Raw genomic sequence first — 18,956 nt, forward strand, 5'->3', positions numbered from 1 at the left:
AGGGATCTGAACTTCCCCAAACACTGCCACGGTTCCATCCAGGGTGTAAGCCTGGGCCCAGCTCACATTTTAAAGAGTGGGAATCAGGAAAGATAGGTGGAGGAGGGATGGATAAGCACCCAGAAGTCCAGTCACTGGCCTAAGACACTTGGATCTGCAGCATGTTTGGGATAAAAGAGGCTCTCAGGAGATTTCAGGGCTTGTTTCTCCCACTCAAGCCAGACGTAGCATGGAAATAGCCTCTCTCCAGATTATCCAACATCTCCAATTTCCATTCTCAACCAGACCCTGGAAGTGCAGGGGCAGCATTGCAGCAAAAGTAGGGGCAGGGGGGAGAGCGTTAATAGAATTGTTTCTAGTGTCAGGACAGGTTCCTTTTGGTCCAGGTCTGGTTTGAAGTGGAGCCAGCTTTTTATATTATCAGAACTGCTTGTCCAATACCATGTACTCTGCACCAACCTCTCTCAGGGTACATCTAAACTGGAGCTGGAGTAATTTCTAGCTACGGTAGGGTATCCATGCTAGCGCTGATAAAGCCAGCACTTAAAAACAGAAGTGTAGTCAGGGCAGCGTAAGCGGTATAACAGGCTAGCCCCCCGAGTACATATCTAAAGTTTCAGATGAGATTGTACTCAGGGTAGCTAGCCCACCCCACAGCTTGCATCATCACAGCAACACTTCTATTTTTTTACTATGGTAGCTTAGTCAAAGCTAATTCAGGTATGTGTACCTGAGCTGGAAATTACATCCTTTGCTCCAGAGTAGACATAACCTCAATGAGTCATGGTGCACTGATCTGCTTGGCACCGCTAATTATGAGGCTGGGTCAGGACATTATTCATAAGTCTCCATTTTCCAGCAGTTCAGTACTTGGGCATCAAAGTTCACTCAGAGCTGACACAGCATGTGGCAGAGGGGCCTGAGAGTGAATTAAATCTAAGGCTTCGTCTACACTGGAAAAGTGCAATTGAATGAAGTCAATTAAAATAGTAAGGATAAACAAATAGCTAAACTATTGCACCTTCTATCATAGACAAAGCCTCACGAACTAAGGTTCACTAGAAATGGGGAGGAAAAGCTCCCCTCTCCCGTAGTATTAGATGCTTTTGTTTTTCACAACACACATTTAATGGCTGTATTATCAAATGGAATTTTGTAGGTCCTATTCTAAAGAGGTGGCCCTAGTTCATGCCATTTAGAGATTTAATAGCTAAGTGAAGTTGTTACTGCACATAACACTTAGCACAAAGACAGCTTTTCATCTTAAAAGCATTACCCAATCCTCACCACCAGCCCTGCGAGGTAGGTAAGTAAGGGAGGCAGTATTTCTAGTGGCTAGAGTACTGGACTGAGACTCAGGAGACCTGGATGTGGCTACGCAAAGAGCACTTTGCCGGTATAGGTATACTAGACTGGCAAAGTGCTCCTAGGGTGGACACCGCTCATATCATCCCCTTGCCAGTGTAGCTTATCCAGCTCACCCACCCAAGCATAAAAAGCTCTCCTGGTAAAAGTGCAGTTTGGCTGGTATAACTATGTTCACAATAGGGGCTTTTGACAGCAGAACATGTAGGTCACAAATCACACCTCTTCACGCCCCTGGCCAACACAGCTATGCTGGCAGAAGTGAGTAGTGTAGATGTGTCAATGAAGTCTCTTCTTGGCTCTGCCACTGCCTTGCCAAGTGACCTTGGGTAAGTCACTTCACCACTCTGTGCCCCAAGGATAATGATACTTACTGACTTTTGTAAATCCCCTAGAGAGCTAAAATGTTGTACAAGCTCTAGGCATTAGTGTTATCCCTATTTCTCATGCAGGGATGAAGCACAAAGAGGTTAAGTGGTTTGGCCAAGGCCACAAAAAGTGTCACTGTTAGAGCCACAATGAGAACTCGTATATATCCCAGTCCCATGCTTAGACTACGTCTTTCTCGCTGCATGAGCTAGTATATATATTTTGTGGGCAGTCAAATTGGGGTTGCCAATAAATTTAGCTCTTTTTTCTGTTCACCAGCAGACTAATTTTTATGAAGGTATTTATTATTTGTAACAGTTTAAAGAACAGTGTTTGTAAACACATTTCATCCTATGCCTGTGTGTGACTGGTCACAGAGGGATTGACTTTGTTCTTTGATTGGCTGACTGAAGCTTTTTAAACAAGAGATTAATTAACGGCAAACACACACAAAGGTAGTGAATAGGAATACTGAATACGTTTGTTCATGCACCAGTTCCGTTGCTCTCAGGCAAATCTGGGCAGTTGTATGAACAGCAGCCAGCATGTGAGCAAAACCCTTCAGTGAATAAAAGGGGCCTGAATGAGATTGAACCAAAGAGCTATCTGGAGCTGGGGTGAATGTTCGCGAACACTTGCTTTGCCGACTTGAGCCATGCTAAGTTTAAGCCTGCACATTTGTGTTATCAGCCAGTCACGTTCCCAACTAATATTGTGCCAAATTTGGATTTACATACAGCACCAAGAGGGCTTCCTATCTCTTCCACTAACAGTGAAATAGTATTTTACCATACAGGCCTAAATAGTTTAATCACAACAACATACTTTAAAAAAAAATTGTAGATTCATATGCACACAACAGATTGGATGAAAATTCTCTTCCCTTAATCCTGCCTTGAACCATCTTTAAGGAGAAGATTGAACAATGTATTTGAGTCTTTAAAAAGTTACATATGGGAGGGGAGCAGGGTTCAGGGGACTGCATATGAAACAGCCTTTTGCCTCTAGGTCACCATTTCAAATCCAGCCCAGGATTGGAAGGTATTACCAGTTGATGGCTGTTCTGTGGACTATGATTACTGTCTATATTACTAAGCATTTGGCTCAGTGCTATACAGCTAGTGAAATAGTTGTCCATATCAGGTACTGATTAGCCCCGTTTATCAGTGTCAGCAGAGGCCAAACACTGAATGGCCACTTTCTGACCCCCATGGGAATCGCAAAGGGTATGTCTTCACTACCCGCCAGATCGACAGGCAGCGATCGATCCAGCGGGGATCGATTTATTGTGTCTAGTCTAGATGCAATAAATCGACCCCCAAGCTCTCTCCCGTCAATTCTGCCTGCGCCTCTCGCGGTGCTGGTGTACAGGAGTCGATGAGGGAGTAGCAGCAGTTGACTCGCCCCAGTGAAGACACCACGGTAAATCGATCTAAGTACATCGACTTCAGCTACATTATTCACGTAGCTGAAGTTGTGTAACTTAGTTCGATCCTGTCCCCCGCCAGTGTAGACCAGGGCAAAGAGTAAGGTATGTTAGCGAGGAAGGGTATGAGAGTTTGCACTGCTGTTCTCCATCCACATTGCCACAGTGCTCTTTGCCCTGGTCTACACTGGGGGGGAGGGGGGATCGATCTAAGTTACGCAACTTCAGCTATGTGAATAATGTAACTGAAGTTGACGTACTTAGATCGACTTACCATGGTGTCTTCACTGCAGTGAGTCGACTGCTGCCGCTCCCCCGTCAACTCTGCCTGCGCCTCTCATGGCACTGGCATACAGGAGTCCACGGGAGAGCACTTGGGGGTCAATTTATCGCATCTAGACTAGACGCAATAAATCAATCCCCGCTGGATCAATCGCTACCCGCTGATCCAGCGGGTAATGAAGACATATCCTTTGTAGAGTGCTCTGACAAACTTCACCAGCTCTGAATTCACCCACACACAATTCTGATGTAAATCACAAGTCTAGCTGTAGCTTTTAGCCCCAGCTCAAAAGGGCTGAGGTGCACTTTTATAGCTTTCTAGGAAAGAGGTGTTTTTAAAAAAGCAAGACGGATAACACAGAGCAAAGACCAACACTCTTTACCCTATTGTACCTCCTGTCCTCTCCCCCATAAAAGGAGGAGAGAAAGCCAGCCTTGCCTTTCAGGTTCTGGCATAGCCAGACAGACATTTTTTGAATTTGATTGTAACAAATAAGGTGTAAGAGGACTAAGTTATGAGGGTATAACACCAAAATGATATAAAATACTTAAACCAGATTTTTTCTAACATTCTCCAGTCCATTCAATGCACTGCTAGAGGCAAGTTCTTTTCCATCTTCATCTACTGCTATCACCTTTTACCAGTTTGTCTGGTTTGTTCCAATAAAGCAAAGCTGCCTTTTGGAGATGTAATTTAAGTAAACACACACACGGCAAGTAATAATGACTGAATTATGGCTACCATGTACTGCATAATTGCTACTCCACAATGGCTCTTTATCGAGGTGGTCAACTCATTACATAGAACTTTGTCTTCAAAACAGTTGCTCTGATCTTCCCTTAAGATTGATGTTTGAGGTAGTTCACTAGCACAGGTGGGATCCCCAGCTGATCTATGGCACATGCGCTGTTGGTCAGTTTCAGAAGCTTCCTGACAGCCAACCTCGACTGAGACATCAAGGATTTTGGATGAGCTGCACAAGAAGGGGGAAAAAATGACTGTAAACTTTCAGGACATTCAAAACCTTCTACCTTAAGCAAAGAGAGCACCTAGAATGAGTCTCTCACAGCACACTCCTCATGCACTGTTATATTCTGCTTGGCTTTCGACCAGCCATAAAGGGGCTGGCAACTGCAACATTTAAAATGAATAAATTGCATTGCAATGCCACCTGGCACCTGGGAGCCATATCAATGGGTGTATCATGGATGATGATAGATACTGTTTCACAGTGGCATTCCCGAAAGCAGATGGGTTTGCGTGGTTCAGGTTACATAATGCAAACTGCCTGGCTCTGTGTTGTGAATTTTAATAAAAGAGAGCAATCTGATCATCCATGACAATGACATTTTGCTCTAGATGGGTAAAAGTCAAATGCTGCTGGGATACATCCTTTGGCCACATTCTCTCCCCCTCATGCCCCCGGTCATATGGTCACGCACCTACAAGCTCACTGAGGCGTCTGCCTGGCATTAAGGTACTTCATCTCCATGCCACTATATACACAGGAAGCAACTTGTCTGGAAACCATCTTCTTGTTATAGCTTTTCCCCTTTCAGTTTTTTCCTCAAAGGCAGGGGCATAGGACAAGCTCCTTGCAGTGGCTGGGCTACTCAACGTGTTAAATGATGAGCTTAGCTTCGGGGGTTTCACAAGTGCTGTACCCACACTGACAATTTTAGGGCAGTCTCACACTAGTACAAGTGCAGCTCTGCCAGATAACAACAGTGGAAGAACCAGCCACTAGCACTAGCACTGCCACTGGCGTCACCTAACTTTGCTAAGAGCATGTTAGGTTGGTAAAAGTACCAGAGCCCTGTCTACACGAGTCCTCCCACACTTGCTACCAATAGTGGAGCTGCACTGGTGGCAAATTCTGTTCAGAAGCGCTTTGAGGAGAACATCAAGAGGATGAAGTTAATGTGTCTAGCCATCCTCTTCTCCTCCACACCCATCTTCCATCCCTCTCCTTCCACATTCTCTTTCAGATTCTGGAAGACCAAATAGTAATTGTTCCTATGCATATTTCTACTCCTCTTGCTGCACCCTCCACAAGACACTAATTGATCCAATGTCTGAACCAAACTGCTGAGATCACCGTACCTGTTCACCCACTTTGGCACTTGATAATAACAGGAGGGGGGGAAGGAAGGAGAATCCTGAGTATCAGTTTGATTTGATTCCTGGCCATACTGACTTTGATCATCTGGTCTTCCCTCAAGATTCACCCTTACTCCTTGCTGCGGCAACATTTTCTGCAGTCAACTCAGTTGGGTTGTGGCAGTGGAGATTTTCAGACCAGGCTATATTGATGAAGGAGAGGAAGGTAACCTTCCTTTTAGGTACTCCATGTACTGAAGATTTGGTGGTTGGAGAAGGAAGGGAAGGAGTTAAACAGCTTTGAATGCAGAGGAGTCTTGTGGTGAAGCTACTACAGGCTCATTGGCTCTTTATGTGAAAACTCTAGGTCAGTAGCTCTCAAAAAATTTTTTACTGGTGACCCCTTTCACATAGCAAGCCTCTGAGTGTTATACCCACCCTCCCTTATAAATTAAAAACACTTTTTATATATTTAACACCATTATAAATGCAGGAGGCAAAGCGTGGTTTGGAGTGGAGGATGACAGCTCACTACCCCCCTGTGTAATAACCTCAGGACCCCGAGGGATCCCGACCCCCAGTTTGAGAACCCCTGCTCTAGGTGATGGTGAGGTGTAGTCTCGTGTGATCTACACTCACAGCTATGTAACCAATGGCCTTATCTCAAAACTGTACCTTCTTTAGCAACAGCAAGTTTCTGGGAAGCACTTGGGAAAAGCAAGCAACATTGTGTGTTTTAACCTGACCAACCAATAGGCAGCTAGTAGATTTAGCATCAGTTCATTGTTTTATCCTGAAGAATGCAACTACTTCTGGGGTGAAAAGTAGCAGTTACTAGCCGCCAGCAACACCACCCAACAGGTTAGGACAGGAACTGAAGGAAAAAAACCTGTGCCCACCTGAAACTCCAAGGAAGTTTAGGCTAGCAAAAAGCCCTTACTCAAACTGATCTCAAGTTGCTTTTTTGGAAATTGGCATACTATCCAAGTGATGTACTATCAAAGCTGTAAGGCTAGTGCAAGTTTCCAAATCTATGGCAGTGCATACAAGTTACCTCTTTCCCTGATCAGCAGCGCCAATGCCTCACTAGTCGGCGAGATCTTATCTCCTGCGATGCTTGGTAAGTACACATTGGCTCCAAAATCAAGGAGCAGTTTTGTGAATTCACTCCCACAACCATGTCTCAGGCAGATTTCAAGCACAGTCTTGGGCTGCTTGATTCGTGCAATTATTTTCTGATCAGTGCAGTTGTAATTGGGATCTGCTCCATAAAGCAGCAGCATTTTAAAACACTCCAGATGTCCATAGACCGCTGAGAGATATAAAGGGCCAGAACAAGCTGCAGAGTTGGCAGCCCACTCTGGGACTCTAGCTTTAACATTGACTTCTGCCCCATAGTCCAAGAGTTCTTGCAGAATGCTGACATCTCCATCTCTAGAGGCCGTGAGCAATGGAGAAGAGTTATTGTAGATGCTGCCAGAAGGACTGGCCCCTGCCTCCAATAGTGCTTTAACACAATCTAGGTGGCCATTACTAACAGCAGTGAATAGTGGAGTTTGCGCTTTCACATCTAGGCTGTCTACTTCTGCTCCATGGGCCAAGAGAACTTCTAAACTTCTCAGATGGCCCTTTGAAGCTGCCAGGCGAAGTGGGGTCCCTGGTACCCCCCAACCACTTCTGCTGTTAATAAATGTTTTGTATCTGTCTTGGCACAACAGTTCATCAAGAGTTTCATAATCATCCTGGGACGCTGCTTGGTTCAGCTCTTGTCTTTCTCCACCATCATCTTCATTTTCTCTGGGCTGGAGCATGGAGAAGATTTTGGTTATATCCATTAGATTCATTTTTGGTTTGTCTCTTAAGTATAACTCTCATCATGAACTGTGTAAAGCATGAGATCTATGGAACAAGAAACAGGATTAGGAACTAGTTCTAAAAACAGCTTCATTCTCCACTCTGGGGAATCTCAGACGCAAGTGGAGAAGCACAAGGACAAAATAATTACCTTATAGTCATTCCTTCCTCAGACAAACACTTACATATATTCCCACACTTAGGAATAACCACAGAGGAAAACCACAACGTTTTATGACAAAAAGATCTGGACCAATGCTCCAGTATGAGCATGGGCTATGAAACCTCAATCTACCTACACCCATGTAGGTATTCAGAAAGCAACAATCACTGTGGCACCTACTACTAATTCTTATCCTGGTTTTGTATGGATTTTTTGAGAGTGAAGGAGGAGGGTACTGGATTAGGCATGGAGCTAGGATTCACAAGACTTGGCTTCAGTACCATCTTGTTGTATGGCTCTGGGGAAGTCACTTAAGGCTAGATTTTTGGAAGAGTTCATCATCCAACTGCTAAATGAGGCAGCTACATTTACAAAAGTGCTCAGGACTCACCAGCTCCCATTTTTTTTTAATGGGAGTTGTTGGATGCTGAACAATTTTGAAAATCTGGCCCTTAAGCTCACCTTGCCTCAGCAAACACCATCTGTAAAATGGGAATAATAATGCTTAGCCAACAGCCACTTTTGCAAAGCACTTTGAGACCTAGATAACGTTCTCAAGAAGGTTTAGGAGCTGGCAGTGTTACTGACATTTACAGGTACAATAGACAACCAGCCTGGACATTTTTTCTGTCTTGCAATTTTTAAGTGACTGGAATAGCCATGTTGTATTATTATTACTATTATTTAAAAGAGAATTGTAGCATCAATTAAAAATGAAATTCTAATTAAGCATTTTCAGAATGGGTAGTAAGGGACTGAATTAAATACACAAGCAGCTGAATCTCTTACAGCAGGGGTTCTCAACCTGTTTTCTTCTTCTTCCCTGGAGGCCTCCCCAACATGCTATAAAAACTCCATGGCCCACTTGTGCCACAACTGGTTTTCTGCATATAAAAGCCAGGGCCAGCATTAAAAGGGTAGAAAGCAGGGCAATTTCCTGGGGCTCCACACCACAGGGCACACCATGAAGCTAAGTTGCTCAGACTTCTGCTTGGTGGCAGGGCTCAGGGTCCTGGGCTTCAGCCCCATGCAATGGGACTTCAGCTTTCTGCCCTAGACCCCAGCGTGTCTAACATTGGTCCTGCTTGACAGACCCACGAAACTTGCTGGGGACCCGGGAGAACTGCTGTTTTACAGAGCAGGTTTTTCCTATCCCTGAGCAGGGTAGCAGAACCAAGCTGCATTTACAGTTATCTTATAGACAGGGGAAACGTCTGACAATTGTTTCTTTTACACAGCAGCTGCAATGGAATATGGAAGTTTGCCATATGGGCTCAGTCCATTGATCCAGTTAATCTGGCCAATTCCTAATGCTTCTGAGGAATGTGAAATCCCCCACAATGCACCTGACCAGCTGTGAAATGCTATAACTTAGGGAAGGGCAGAAGGAATTCTTGACACATTCCAATCCCAAAGCATCTAGAATTTCCTTTAACAGAAGATGCGTCAGTAACAGCTCTATCCATTCCTTCTCCTAAATGATTCCTGCAAATACTTTTATTAGGAGCTGAAATTCTCTATTTGTCAAGTTTAGTTGCATAATGCAGCTGTCTATTCCTGCAAACACATCTGTGACAAGAACAACGCTAGTAATTGGATGATACACTTTATAATACAAAGCTAGTGGGTCAGGGGCGGCTCTACCTTTTTGGCCGCCCCAAGCAGTCATGAGCGGGAGGCGCCCCGAAGCCGCGGGAGCAGCGGACCTCCCGCGGGCATGACTGCGGACGGTTCGCTGGTCGCGCGGCTCGGCTGGACCTCCCGCAGCTGCGGACGGTTCGCTGGTCGCGCGGATCCGCTGGAGCTGCCGCAGTCATGCCTGCGGAAGGTCCAGGCGAGCCGCGGGACGAGCGCCCCCTCCGCAGTCATGCCTGCGGCAGGTCCGGTCGTCCCGGGGCTCCGGTGGACCTCCCGCAGGCATGACTGCGGCAGGTCGCCGGCCCAGCCTGCCGCCCCCCCGGGAAAGGGCCGCCCCACGCGCGTGCTTGCCGCGCTGGGGTCTGGAGCCGGCCCTGTAGTGGGTATCTACTTAGATGTAAACAACTGGAGACTGGGGGGAGGGTTAGCACCCCCCACCCAAATAATTAGAGATTGTATTAGTGAAGGAAATGCTGAGTTTGGAACAGAAGCTCATTTATCTCACTTTATTAAAAGCAGACAAATTTAGTTATGATCCAAAACTACGCATTAAAATGACATTCAACAGCTGTCATTTTATTATTTTTAACTAAAGCTCCAATAAAAAAAAACTAGTCTATGCCCCGATCTAAGGAGGTTCCCATGTACCATTCCATCTTAGCAACTACATTTTCTGAATTAGTTGAGTAAGTTTTGTGGCAGTTTGTAAATACATGAATCTGTTGCATCTGTATCTTCTAAACTTGTTCAAACAATTACCCTAAGTTAATACAGCAATGAAGCCTTGGAGTTCTAGAGGAGAAACATGAAAATTATACAACTGATTTTTTTAAACATAGGATTTGATTTGAAAGGAATGCAGAACTATACTTAAAGGAAAAGATATTGAAAACAAAGGACAGCTGTAATATTTACTAATAACAAATCAATGTATTAGAATAGTGTGCAAAAGCATCCCTGCAGTGACACTTTGATAGTGTAAATACTGTAGTGAGAAACATATTTCATATAATTACTGATCAGAATAGCCAAAAATGAGATATCGTCTATACACTGAAGCAAAACATGCGCATGTTTGATCTTCAGATAAAGAGAGTTCGGTCACAGTTAATAGAGTATAATACCAATACTACATATACTTACATATTTAAAACTGTGGTTACCAAGTTACTTTAAAGTTGCCAAAGCTGCCTGGCCATTATTATGTTGCTGTCTTACCTCTGTGAGGTAGTTGATGCTCACCTAGTGCTGTGAAGCAGGCAGCTTGTCCCAGTGCTAATTCTCTTTCACCTTTAAAAAAAAAGAGAGAGAGACGATCTTCCCAGGAGGATAAACCTCACCCAAGAACAGGGCACCAGCTCTATAGAACTGGAGCAACGCAGGTCGTCAGGCACACAGCTGAAATGCCTCTAGAAGGGATAAAGGCCAGGGCTCTCAGGCTAATTTTAGCCCCACAGGCGTTTTATCTTACTACTTCCATTCTTGGAAAGTTCTCACTCAGAAGGGTAAATATAGAGGGGTCGGATGGTGATGCTTTTAGGGGATGGGGGGGGGACAATCAGGCAGATGCTGTGGAGGGTTGGAACCAAGATATGAGCACAGACCAGACACACACAATACATTTGTTTCATTACATCCTCTCCAAAGTCAGTCAATTTTATGAAGATTTGAGTATATTTCTTAACTAGATTGCTGGTCAGTTTCCTGCCCTGGACTTACACCATACCTACTACTGTGTTAGTTACACCAACACTGGCAGTTTTTGAGATCTCTAAATGTTGCTCTGTGCTCTCCTACCATTCAAACCTATGTTCTCTCAGCCTCGAATCTCCCCTCTCCCCTGACACCTTTTGCACCTTCAGAGCAACTGCCACTGATTTCCAAGCTTTCAGTTTGTTTTATTATTAACCTATGGAGAGACTGAGCTGACAACTGGCCTGCCCTCATTTCTAAAAGGAGTGTGTGTGTGTGTGTTCTCATAAGAGCAAGTTTTCATGATGCTTTACTGAAGATGGTTTTCAGACATATGGACCAGTATACACCCACCTTCCCAACCACCCCTTTGGTATTACAAAATTAAGCAGCATGCAACAAGGCAAAAATCTCCAGTACCTTGGGAGGAGGAGGATTGGCAGTGTTTGGACAATGTTATCAAAAGCTGTCAGCAGGCAGGAGTGTAATTTTATCTTAGCCAGTTCATTTTAAACCTTTTGAGGTGGGGGAGTAATTGTCTGACAGTCTGAAGCAGCATTATCAGAGCTATGAGACAGCAAGAAAAAAAAACAAATTATCCAGGAGAAAGATCTCCAATACAAGAACTAAATCAAGGGGTACTCTGATAAGGAAGCCTTCCCCCTCCCCTTTTTTTTAACCCTTCAACAAGTGGCATAGTGAAAATTAGTTTGTGCGACACTTTGAAAATTGTTAAGTGCTATGCAACATTAAGAATTACTACAGGAAATTTGAAATTCACTGAAAACTTTGTAGACTTTCAGTCTATCTGGAATGTCACTAACTCCAAATATGATATAAAGCAGATTCTATTGCTTGGAAAGGACTAATTTCCCAAAGCTCAGGAATATTGTGAACAAAATTGATTGGGAGGAAAAATAGAAAGAAAAATGTGAATGAAAATTGGGAGTTTAAGAAGAGTTTATTGGATGGCAAGAAGCCATGATGCCACATCAGGAAAGAGGACAACTTGGGCTATAAGCATATCCTGGTTCAATGGTGAAGTAAAGGCAGAAATTAGAAATAAAAAAGCAATATAAATGGGGAAAAAAGGGAAATGGATAGCAATCAATACAAATAAGTTATGAAGAGTAGAAAATTGATAAGGAAAGCTAGAGAGATCAGGGAAATAACATATATAGCTGGCAGCATGAAGTACAAAGAGTTTAAGTATATAAGGAACAAAAGAAATTCTAGCAATGGTATAGGCTCATTATAGGTAAAGATGATAATGTTAATAATGACAAAAAAGCAGAAGCATTCAATATTCTGTTAATTTGAAATAAAGTAGGATGTTGTATTTGTATCACATAAGGATGATAAAGTACTTTCCAATTCATTAATAAGTAAGGAGGATGTTAAACAATGTCTATTAGGATAAACATTTTTAAATCAGCAGGCCAGGATAACATGCACCTAAGACGCCTAAAAGAGTGGGGTGAGGAAATCTCTGGCCTGCTGATGTTAATTTTTAATAAATCTTGGAATACTGGGAAAATTCCAGAAGACTGGAAGAGTGCTAATGTTGTGTCAATGTTCAAAAAGGGCAAGTGGAATAGCCTTGGTAACTATAGTCTCATTAGTCTGACATCACTGCGGGACAAAAACAAAAAAGCTTATATAGGATTTAAATTGATAAAGAATTAAAGGATGGGCATATACTTAATGCCAGTCAGCATGGTTTATGGAAAATAGTTTTTGTCAAACAAACCTGACTTCATTCATTGAAATTACAAGTTTATTTGATAAAGGTAACTGTGTAGATATAATATACTTGGACTTTTGTAAGGTGTTTGACTTAGTACAGCACCACATTCTGATTAAAATATTAGCACCATACTAAATCAATAAAGCAAATGTTAAAGGGATTAAGAACTGGCTAATTCACAGATCTCAAAAAGTAGCATCACTGGGGAATCATCACTGAATAGGAGTGTTTCTAATGGGGTTCTGCAGGAACTGACACAACTTTAGATAATGCTTTCACATTTCCATCAATGATCATGAGGTAAACATAAAAGCACTGATGATAAAATTTGCAGATGACACTAGTTCATTTACCCATACAAAAGAAGAGTTGGTCTTACTTCCCGCTGAAGTCAAGTGGAAAACTAACACACCTTAACAATTCTACAATCTTATTTCATACACTTCCCCATTTCCCCCTTGCCTGATATTAATTTTCCCCCATATCCCACCTTTTTGATGCTCAACTTAGATTGCAAGTGCTTTGTCCCAGGGGCTGTCCTTAATTACCATATAAAGCACCATGCACCTATCACGTTACATTTACATGTTAATATATTATTTCAAGGGAATGCTTGTGCCTATAGTGTGCACAAGTGTTCCATTTAAGTTACAGTTCTACTCTGAAGAGTAACTATATAAAAATAGAATCTTCTTCTGCCACAGATCTGCTGACTTCAGTGACAAAAATAATTTTTAGTTCTTTACTTGTATCATCTCTGATGAGCCAACACAGCTATGGAAAAGTGAACTGAAACCTATTATCTCTCATGTATCAATGGAATTCTTAAGTTGCACTCAGCTACACCTATGTAAACCCATTGAAGACAGGTAAGTGAGGATCTAATTTGGCCCACAGAACATACTGGTGTTGACATATAAAGGGGAAAAAAAGTTGTTTTAAACTCAAAAGCCCAGGTTCTCAGAAAAACATTTGAACTTGTAAACTGAGCAGATTTAATAGAGAAATTGAAACAGGATTTGTCAGTTTTAGAGAAGCACTGTTCAGAACAGAACTGCACTTTACTTGATGCTATGAACTCCTGAGAAAAGGAGTTTGTGACTAACCCCTTGTTCACTGATCCAGGAAAGCCCAAGTTGAGGATTCCATGTTTCTCCTCCAAACAGTTGACAGCTTCACTGAGAGCTCAATTCCACTACCCCACCACACATGGAACACAATGAGAGCGTTCAAAATATTTGTTTCTGTGCAATTTTATTCTGCATGTAAATTCGGTAACTAATCTGAGATCTTCAAACTTGCCAACTAAAAGATTTGTAGTTCCACCTTTAACACTGTATCAGTTTGTCATTTTATGTAGCCATGGAGCCTTAAAATTACACTACTGCCCTATTAAATTTAAATCGAACACTGAATCCCTATAAAAATTATACTACCAGTAAGAGAGGTGGAATATTAAAGGCTCTAGGACCGTGAAGACCACAAAGAATTACACAAAATGGGTCACAAGATTTTGGATACTTTATAGGCAAAAAAACATCTTCAGTAGAACGAAGAAGTGGTTTATTTAACTTAACTCTCAAGTAGTTTTATCCTAACTCAGATTTAGTTAATATGCTGTATTGACAGAAAACAGCAGATTTAATTTAAAAAATAAGTATCAATTAAGCTTACTAATTGCTGTACTTTTAGTTAATGCAAGGTATCTTCAGGAGAAATCAACTCACCCTAACACCTGATAGGAAAAAACAAGGCTTTGATAACATACCTACAACATCTAAAAATGGTATCTGCCTCCTCAAAGTTTAAGATCACATTCAGTGGTGAAAGGAAATTATAAATCACCCAGACCAAAGAAGTTGTCAAATAGACAATAAGCTTCCCTGACTTGTAAATTACAGCCTTGTAGACTCAATTCAATTCAACAAATCATAAGAAAAACCCAACGGAGGCAAATGAAGAATTTCATTGACATTGTCAGGAATATTTAAGATTACTAAAATGAGAAAAATCTTAGAAGCCTGCGAGGATTTAGAACTCCCACTTGCCAGGAACATTTTTGCCTTAGGATACAGAAATAGAATTTTCACTTTCCATACAGCAGTTGATACCATTGATCAAGGGCTGGTTAACACAAAGTGACCTTGGGCACATTTCTAAGAATCATCTACCTTTGACATTTTTCTTTAGCCAGCATCTTTGATTGGGGTGGCAGGACTGTGTTGAGGCAATTCACATTCATACTTGTGTTTCTCTGAGGCATCATGATCTAGTTAGTGGCTAGAGTTCTGTCCCCAGCTCTGCTGATGACCTGCTGTATATCCTTGAGCAAATGCTTATCTGTGCCTCAGTTTTCCCATCTGTCAAATGGGGATATCACCACCTATCTTTGTAAGGTGCTTTGAGCTTTATAGCTGAAAAGCATTAAATCAGGGCTACAGCCCAGATTTTAAAAGGTATTTATGTTTGTGCACTCATTGGGATTTAGGCTAACTACTAAAATCCCTTTTGAAAATGAGGGTTAGGCTCCTCAATCAATTAGGTGTTGCAACTACCTTTAAAAATCTGGACTTACATGATATATTGTTTTAGCTTTCTTTGATTCTGATCCTGTTTTTCACATAAATGTAGGGGGCCCACAATTGTACTCATTAACGTAACATTTGTCAAGATTTTTTGATCAGCAAGTTAACTGAATGTTCCGCCTCATTTCATTTGCATCCATTTCTGCTAAAGTTGAATAAACTATTTGAAAACTGTCATAAATAAAATCGGAAAATTTCCAAAGGGGGTAGATTTTTAAATAGCATGAAAGACAAAATCCACTTTTTGAAGGGCAAGTTTTATAAACAAAGACAAAAAATGTTAGAGGCCCGCAATATTCTAAGGTTCCAGTCTTCTACTTAAAGAAAAATAAAAATTTATCTTTAAGTAGGATCCCACAATACACAAACTTTGCTGTTTCTTAATCACACCCATTGCTTGTTACTACAATGTATGTTCTACTAATACTTGTCACAAATTAACAAATTTTAACATGCCTGCAATGAAGTTTCCATGCTGGTGTGATTTTATTTATGACCTTGTGGAAGTTTCATTGCTCAAGTAATTTAAAACTATAGTGGACAAAACTCTGGAGGAAGTTCTACAGAGAATAGTCCTGCACTGCCCCCTGCGGAATGCATGTGTATGAAAGAAAGTGGACTGACTTAAGGCTTTGTACTTATTTCTATGATTCTTGGAATTTAAGAAGGTCTGTTCAATTAAAGCAGCATCATTAGCTTCATCCAAAGCAGCAGTTTCTAATATTTAAATGCATCTTAGGTTTCAGAAAACTTAAGTTCAGAAATCTCTTTTCAGAAAGAAAATAGTAACCACCTGATAAAGAAAAACAGCAGGTTAAGAAGTGTGAATCTGCAGACAACGCAGTGGGGATGGAAAGAAAGCTGGTATCTGCAGAAAGCTACAGAAGCTTACACAACTGCGGAGAGAATCGGGCACTGGCTATTATACAGGATTCTTACCTAGGACAGCAAAGCAAAAATTGTGGGCTGGACACTTAGGACGGAAAAAGCCCTAGAGCCCATACTGGATTTGAGATTTAAAAAGGAGTCGATATAATTATCTTTAAATAGCACCTCCACCCGAAGGATTCCAAATGTTATACAAAAATTGATGTCCAAATCTATCCAACTAAACCACTTCAGCTACCACCGAACCGTGGCCACTGGGGCAACACACTGCAATTGACAGAGTAACTGCTGTTCAGAGATACAGGCCCTGTGGAACTGGGAATGCTGACTGCAGTTATTGCAGGATCAAGCCTTGAGTGCTGTCAACAGAAATATAACATTTCTTAAAGAGGCCTGTTTTACAATGAGATCTAGGGAAATGAGCTGCCAGGATGGGACAAGATCAGAGTTTAGAGAGTTGCTACTAAAAATGTGCTGAAAGTCATCCAAATGCCATTTTCTAGGGAGTCATGTGTGTCAAGGGAAGGTTGTTTTTGATGAAGGAAAAGAAATCATTGTGTTTCCTTCTAATATAGATAGAGAGGAAAGCTGAACATCACTCTGGGATAGCATGAAAATATGGATAGCATGTATTGTGATGGTTAACGGTGCTTCATTAGTATCATTCACCACAGATCAGAGACCTCTATTGACATTGAGTAGTACCTTACTCTGCAGGTAAGTGCCACTGAAACCAGTGGGACTGCTTGTGGAGTAAGGTACTAGTCAGCATGAGCCGGGGGGGGGGGGGGGGTAGGGAGGAAAAAATCACTCTAGTTAAGGTAACTTTGTGATTTCCAGTAGTCTTCATTGATTTGGCATTTTAATATTTTAAATTTTAACCCACGGTAGAAATTCACAAGCTAAAAAACTGACCAAAGAGAGAAACATCTCACAAAACTTCTTTACCTTAAAAATGCAAAGACTTTAATTTTATTTTTGTAGGAAATAAAAATAAAATTGTAATACAAATGAAGCGTCTTGAGCCAACCAAATTCATTTTGAGAACAGAACACAGTGCTTCTGTAGACATGGTACAAAAAGTTTGCAGCAGTGAATCAACTAAACTGATTACACATATGCAGCTTCAAGGAAAACAGCACATGGGCTTTAATCATACACATTTTTATACAACTGTCCCTCAAGAAGTACATTAAAGACAAAGTACCAACAGACTTACAGAAATAGCAAAAACATTTAAAGGTTTGAGCTGAGTACAACACAGAATTTTAGAGAAGTTCCTACAAAGACCAAATCATGGCTAGTATAAGAAAAAAGTACTACTTGGGCTCTGTTTACAGATGACTAGATCCAGTGCTACCAAGTACACCATTAGTACACTACTACAGTAATACATATATACATATGAATGAATGTTATGAGAAAAGAAAGGCCAAACATTTTAACCTAGTCTTTCTGCATTGCTTTTACAGTTTGAAGACACCAATGGATGCAGCAGCACGTGTGGTTTTAATACTGAAATTAACAAATCACATTGACTGCAATTGGCACTGAGCTGAGTACCATTAATGCTACAGATATTTAGGAAAACAAGGGTTTTAACACTGCCTCTTGTGAGAATTTGCTTAATTGTGTTAATCAAGTGATGTATAAAGTATTTTAATTAAAACAAAACTACTATATTCGGAAAGGGCTTCCTCCACAGAACCCACACAGAGCATGTGCCTGCATGTGATGGGAACGGAGCGTAAAAAAGGATCAGCTTCAGATTCACAATTTGCATTAGTCATTTCCACATAAAGAATCTGGTCACTCATTAAAATTGGGGGTGGAGGGGAGAGAAGAGATTAAAAATTGAAAAAAAAATTTTTTTTTGCTTCCAGCCCCACTATAATTTCTTATTGAATAGTATAAAGAACCATATTCTTAAATTTATTTATTTATTGCATAACTCACCAGCTCTAAAACTTGAATGGAAGACCAATTGTGCCTGAATGGGGTCTAATCCTGCAAGGTGCACAATGCCCAAAGCTCACTGACCTCAGCGGGAACTGGAAGTACTATGCACTTCAGAGGACTGGGTCCAAAGTGAATCTCCATCTGTGACTGAGAATCAGTTCAAATGCAAAAAGGCAATTGTATAGGTCATGATCCTACAATGTGCCAAACTCGCTCAGCTCCCTGTGGATTTCATTAGGCCTTGAAGGTAATCCAGGAGGCACTCTACACCTTGTGGAATTGGACCTATACAAATTAAAAACAAACAAAAAAACCAAAAACGTCCAGCTATTACTAGCAGTCTCCTTCCCTAGTCAGGCCGACTGGAGAGCAAAACCAGCAAGCACTCATACTCACCCTCTTCCCACTAGAAGAGAGTTTTTTCCTATGAATTTTATGGATGGAATTCCCTAACAACGGAAATACACTGCAGCTAGACAATGCCATGGGAAAGGGTTTACTCTAAAAGGGCCAACTAGAATTTACGGCAGCTGTGACCCAATTAAACATTCCTATTTTTCTGCCAAGCAGTGACGAGAGCACCACTCTACTTCTACTTGCACTGTAGAGAACAATTGCAAGACAAAGCATAATTTAAGATTCCAGCATTATGAAGCTCATTAAAATATTCTGAAGAATGTGAAAAAAAATAAAGCCATATTGCACCTCTTCCATCTCAATCTCTAAAGCACGTTAGAGTATCAATAGCAACAGCTTCCTTAAGACTAATACATTTTACAACCAGATACCCACACATTGTAACACTATCCATTTGTAGCATGTGAAGTGAGAGACTATATACAGATGTGCAACAATTAGAATTTCTAATTCAAACACAAAAAACCTCA

General features: G+C 41.4%; 1 protein-coding gene and 1 long non-coding RNA gene across 8 annotated transcripts in view; one reads left to right on the forward strand and one right to left on the reverse strand.

The window, feature by feature from the left end:
- The window catches only part of LOC123376944, a 50,832-nt gene that overhangs the window by 18,651 nt on the left and 13,225 nt on the right, over nucleotides 1-18,956 (forward strand). The gene's annotated exons all lie outside the window — the stretch shown is intronic.
- The window catches only part of LOC123376942 (myotubularin-related protein 8), a 48,446-nt gene continuing 33,127 nt past the window's right edge, over nucleotides 3,638-18,956 (reverse strand). The window contains exons 1-4 of one of the 7 annotated variants that reach the window (XM_045029230.1): nucleotides 11,311-11,487; nucleotides 10,441-10,488; nucleotides 6,598-7,442; nucleotides 3,638-4,416 (exon numbers count right to left, since the gene is read on the reverse strand). In XM_045029230.1, coding sequence (XP_044885165.1) covers nucleotides 4,283-4,416; nucleotides 6,598-7,387 — 924 coding nt within the window. In that variant the 5' untranslated portion in view covers nucleotides 7,388-7,442; nucleotides 10,441-10,488; nucleotides 11,311-11,487 and the 3' untranslated portion in view covers nucleotides 3,638-4,282. The other 6 variants (XM_045029229.1, XM_045029232.1, XM_045029228.1 and 3 more) reach the window with 6 other exon arrangements.

The sequence above is a fragment of the Mauremys mutica genome, chromosome 9, assembly GCF_020497125.1.
Source record: "Mauremys mutica isolate MM-2020 ecotype Southern chromosome 9, ASM2049712v1, whole genome shotgun sequence".
Classification (NCBI taxonomy): Eukaryota; Metazoa; Chordata; order Testudines; family Geoemydidae; genus Mauremys; species Mauremys mutica.